The sequence below is a fragment of the Gymnoscopelus braueri genome (assembly GCF_963280865.1).
Source record: "Gymnoscopelus braueri genome assembly, chromosome: 13".
In the NCBI taxonomy this organism is placed as follows: domain Eukaryota; kingdom Metazoa; phylum Chordata; class Actinopteri; order Myctophiformes; family Myctophidae; genus Gymnoscopelus; species Gymnoscopelus braueri.
The window spans coordinates 39,751,087-39,755,386 of NC_137615.1; the positions used below are offsets into that span (position 1 = coordinate 39,751,087).

Consider the following 4,300-nt stretch of genomic DNA (forward strand, 5'->3'; position numbering starts at 1 on the left):
ACCCCACCGCTGTCCCACCTGTAACAAGAGCTTCTCCCGCCTGGAGAACCTGAAGATACACAACCGCTCACACACAGGTCAGTGGGCCGAGCGACGCCCATAGACGGTTTCTATGGGCACATGCATTCATTCAACTCCTCTGTTTAGCTGCAAGTGTGTTAAATATGATCAATTTTCATGTTTTTACTTGACGGTGTGGTAAATGGTAATACAAAAAAAATGTGTTTAACCCATTAAGACCTGGAACGCATCTGTGTCACTTTTAGATTTGAGCTAAAAAGCATTATTTTACACTTTGGCTATTCAAAAATAGCAGATCTACAAGCTCATAGCGCGGCACCGAGTGCCGCGCTATGAGCTTGTAGATCTGCTATTTTTGAAAAATCCAGAAAATGTGTGCAAATCTTTGAACATATCGTTTTTTAAAGCGAACATTTTTAACTGAAATCTTTGCTTCTGGGGGGTCCCTGGAACAAAATATTTTGAGATGGGGGTCCGCGGCCGAATACATGTACATTTTGGGGTCCTTGACATGAAAAAGTTTGAGAACCACTGACAAAGCAACATGAGTTTAAAAAAAAAAACTCTTAGGATTTAGAAGACATTTTGTAGAATCGGAACATCAGGCATCTTAATGGGTCAAAAAAAAATGACGATTTCTTTTCTCTCTTCGCCCCAGGTGAAAAGCCCTACATTTGCCCCTACGAGGGCTGCAACAAGCGCTACTCCAACTCCAGCGACCGCTTCAAGCACACGCGCACGCACTACGTGGACAAGCCCTACTACTGCAAGATGGCGGGCTGCCTGAAGCGCTACACCGACCCCAGCTCGCTCCGCAAACACATCAAGGCCCACGGCCACTTCGTGGCCCAGGAGCAGGGCTCCTCTCCGGGCGGAGGAGGATCGGCGCTCTCCCTGCAGAAGGGCGGGGGTCAGCCCGGGGGGCTAGTAGTGCCCGGCTGCATCATGGGGAAGGAGTCAGAGTTGTCCTCCTACCTGAGCGGGGCCCACATCATCATCCCGGGGGGCGCAGCGGCGGCCGCCGCCCTCCTGGGAAGCCACCACGCCCTGCAGGGCCTGTCCCCCATCAGCTCTCGGCCCCTGGACCTCAGCGCGCTGGGCTGCCCCGGCTCCCCTCAAGCGGCCGGCCTGGGAGGAGGCGCCGCCTCCATCCTCTCCTTTCACGGCTCCCCGCTCGGCCTGGCCAAGTCCTCCTCCTCCCTGCTCGGCGCGGCCTCCTTCTCGTCCTCGGCCCTGGGCCTGGGCCTGGGCCTGGGCCTGTCCATGGTGCCGGTGCTGGGAGGAGCGGAGCGCAGCAGAGCCTGGCAGGGCATTAAGGGGAGGGGGCGGGGCGAGGAGGGCGAGGACGAGGTGTCTGGGAGGGTGCTGAACCTCTCCACGGCGGGGTCTCATGACCCGCTGTCCTGGGTGGTCATCCCTCCGGGCGCTGTGGTGCTTAAGCCAGCTGTGGTCAACTGATGCGTGCACGCGTACGCACACACACACGCACACACACACACGCACACGCACACACACACAGACGCATGCACTCTCACGCAGACATTCCAGAGGGGCTCAGGGGGTGGGGGGGGTGGGGGGGGTGTGGCGGGAGGGAGAACCCCATAGTATGGGTACGGGGGGTGGGGTTAAAGGTGAGAAAAGGTTGGCTCGCACAATCAAACCCAGGCCACACATTTGTGTGACAGGCTGGGGGGGAGGAAAAAAAAATAAAGAAACCGATCAAACCCTCAGACAAACTAAACAATAGATAACTTTAACACCTCACAAGATATACATACAACACATGCCTCTTTTGTGTCGGAACGATACGGCGACCGAGACCTTTCAGGAACATGTAAGCTAGGTGTTTCTATCACAAGGCCTGACTCTGGCCTCCTCTGTATTCTTTTTTTGAACGTTTTATGTTTATATTCTTCGCTCAGTTCTATCGGCTGGCTCCGCAGCCTCTGCTCTGTGTTCTTACTAAAGCCCTGGCTCATTAATATGTATTTATAAGACTGTTTCTCATTGACAGCGTGCCTGTGGCCTAGCAGCGAGATAGACACACTATGAAACAGAATGACGCACTCGCGCGTCTAGGCCAGCAGCGCACGGTGAGGGGGAACTTTCCACTGCCGCTTCTAAAGCTATATGGACTATTTCACACAGGCTCCTGTGATGAATGTGATTCAGACAAACTTGCTGTATGAAAGCAAGCGACATAAAACTGGCTCAGATTGGGCTTTATGGGGGATCGGTTGCGCTTGCTAGCTTCCCACGGTATCCCAGGGGGTCCCCAGCGAAATGATTGATGGTTTAGGAACCAAATGGACCCATACCGGTCTGTTATGTGTTAATGCAGGGGTCTTCAACTTTTCAGGCCATGGACCCTCTAGCTGAGAGAGAGATGGAGCAGGGACCCCCCTCTATATTGTATAAAATTGTGTTTCAGATTAAACTTTTGCTGCTCTCTTTCCCCTCTACACCTATAACTCTGCCAAAAATAGCCGATCTACAAGCTTGTAGATCGGCTATTTTTGGCTAAAGTTCTCCTCAGAAAAGGGATTCTAGGGTTCAAGTGGTTATTGTAAAAAAAAAAAAATCATATCACACAAAGATTTGGCGGACCCCCTGTAGTAACTCTGAGGACCCCCTAGGGGTCCCAGACCCCCTCTTGAAGACCCCTGTGTTAATGGGGATCTGTGGCCCAATGCATAGCAAGCTTGAAATTAAAAAGCTCGAGAACCACTGGTGTTGGCAAGTGCTATCCTGAAGTGCATAAAGTCCACTCTGAGGCAGTCAAGCAATACATAGTTACTTACTTAATCGTGTAAACTGGCTATAGTTTTTAAACCTCACAACTTGCTGCTAACCTCACTGCTTCCCCAGCGTAACAGAAACCTGGAGAGAGCACCTTGGACAATCTGTCCCCCCTTTTTCTTCTTCAGGGGGGGGCATGGCAAACATTGACCGGCACAAATCACTAGAGTGTGTTTGGTTGCATGCAGACTAGGGGGCTTGAAATGAGGGCACAGAGCAGTGTTCGGTCTCAGCACAGACAAATGGTGTAGTATCACCTGGCAATGACCAATCAGCACTTCTTATTCTTTTTCATATATCGTCGTTGGGCACCCCCTACTGGCGGCACGATACACCCCAATGTCCCACTTTCTCCACACAGAACTAGTCCTGTTTAACTCCCAAGATTGTCCAACTCTCTTACGGTAATTGAATCAACACAGCCCAGTTTGTGTATGAAAGGGCTTCTGTTGTGATGAACACTAGTGTCTTGTATCTGAGGTGACCGGCCACAAAAGCAGCTGTGAAAAACAGGTGGTCGTCCAGTCGAACCCTGACGGGGGCCTCTCACCACGGCCTGGAAGTTTTGTCTCGAGTTCAGCAGTCACCCCGTTGTGCCAAAAAAAAAGAAACAGACTCTGACGCGGGTAAAAGTGGGATGTATCGGTGCCCCGCAGCAGGGGTGGGATGCGCTCAATGCCATGTACAGCTGGAATGATTAGGACGCTAGTAAACACTGCCTCGCTTCTGTCTGGGTCCAGAGAGGCAAAAAAAAAAAAAAATCACTAATTTAGCTTCTTCTCGTGGTTTGATTAAGCAGTCAACATGCACTTAGCACACACACACACACACACACAATATTCTCTTCATGTTTTTTTTTTAATGAAATGTCACTGCCAGGTGTGGTTGTTCCACTTTCCACTCGTCAGCTTCGCTAATCGCTATGGCGTCATTCCAAGCTTGTTGCCACAGATGGATCATGTAATGCATGTATACAAGTACAATGTTTGACTGCACCGTGTTCTACTGGGGTACCCCACGGAGGAGAGGTGAAAAGGGGGGTGGGGGGCTTAAGAAGAAGATTCATCTTAACACAAGGAACATTCCCTCAAGAGACTGATACACCCCCTTCCTCTCTCCCACCCCTCCACCTCTCCTCTCCCCGTTCCCAGTTGAGGGGTCTTACGTTTTATTCCATGACCCGCATTCCTGCGAATAATCACAGTTAATGCTGATTTTTGTTTTTGTCTGTCGTCGTTGTCGTTGTTTTGCTGTTGTTAAGACGAAACATTTTCCTTGTGATGTTGAAGACGGTTTTAGATTTTCATGTTCTGCGGTGGCTGCTTTTTGTAACTCAGCTTTCTCCTGACCCGAGGCCGAGGAACCGTTCAGGGAGCTCAAAGAGAAACGGTGGAGGGCGTTTTTGGGAGGCGGTCTGGCGGGACGCGCTTCCTCAATGACAATCAAACACTAGATCTAATATACAGAGGAACACTTCAGG

General features: G+C 50.8%; 1 protein-coding gene across 1 annotated transcript in view; it reads left to right on the forward strand.

Moving 5' to 3' along the window:
- glis2b (GLIS family zinc finger 2b) overlaps positions 1-1,576 on the forward strand; it is a 40,322-nt gene extending 38,746 nt beyond the window's left edge. Inside the window, exons 6-7 of the mRNA XM_080446809.1 lie at positions 1-77; positions 680-1,576. The exon at positions 1-77 is cut by the window's left edge and continues 42 nt beyond it. Coding sequence (XP_080302935.1) covers positions 1-77; positions 680-1,479 — 877 coding nt within the window. The 3' untranslated portion in view covers positions 1,480-1,576. The remainder of the gene's footprint in view (positions 78-679) is intronic.
- Positions 1,577-4,300: the final 2,724 nt, after the last annotated feature.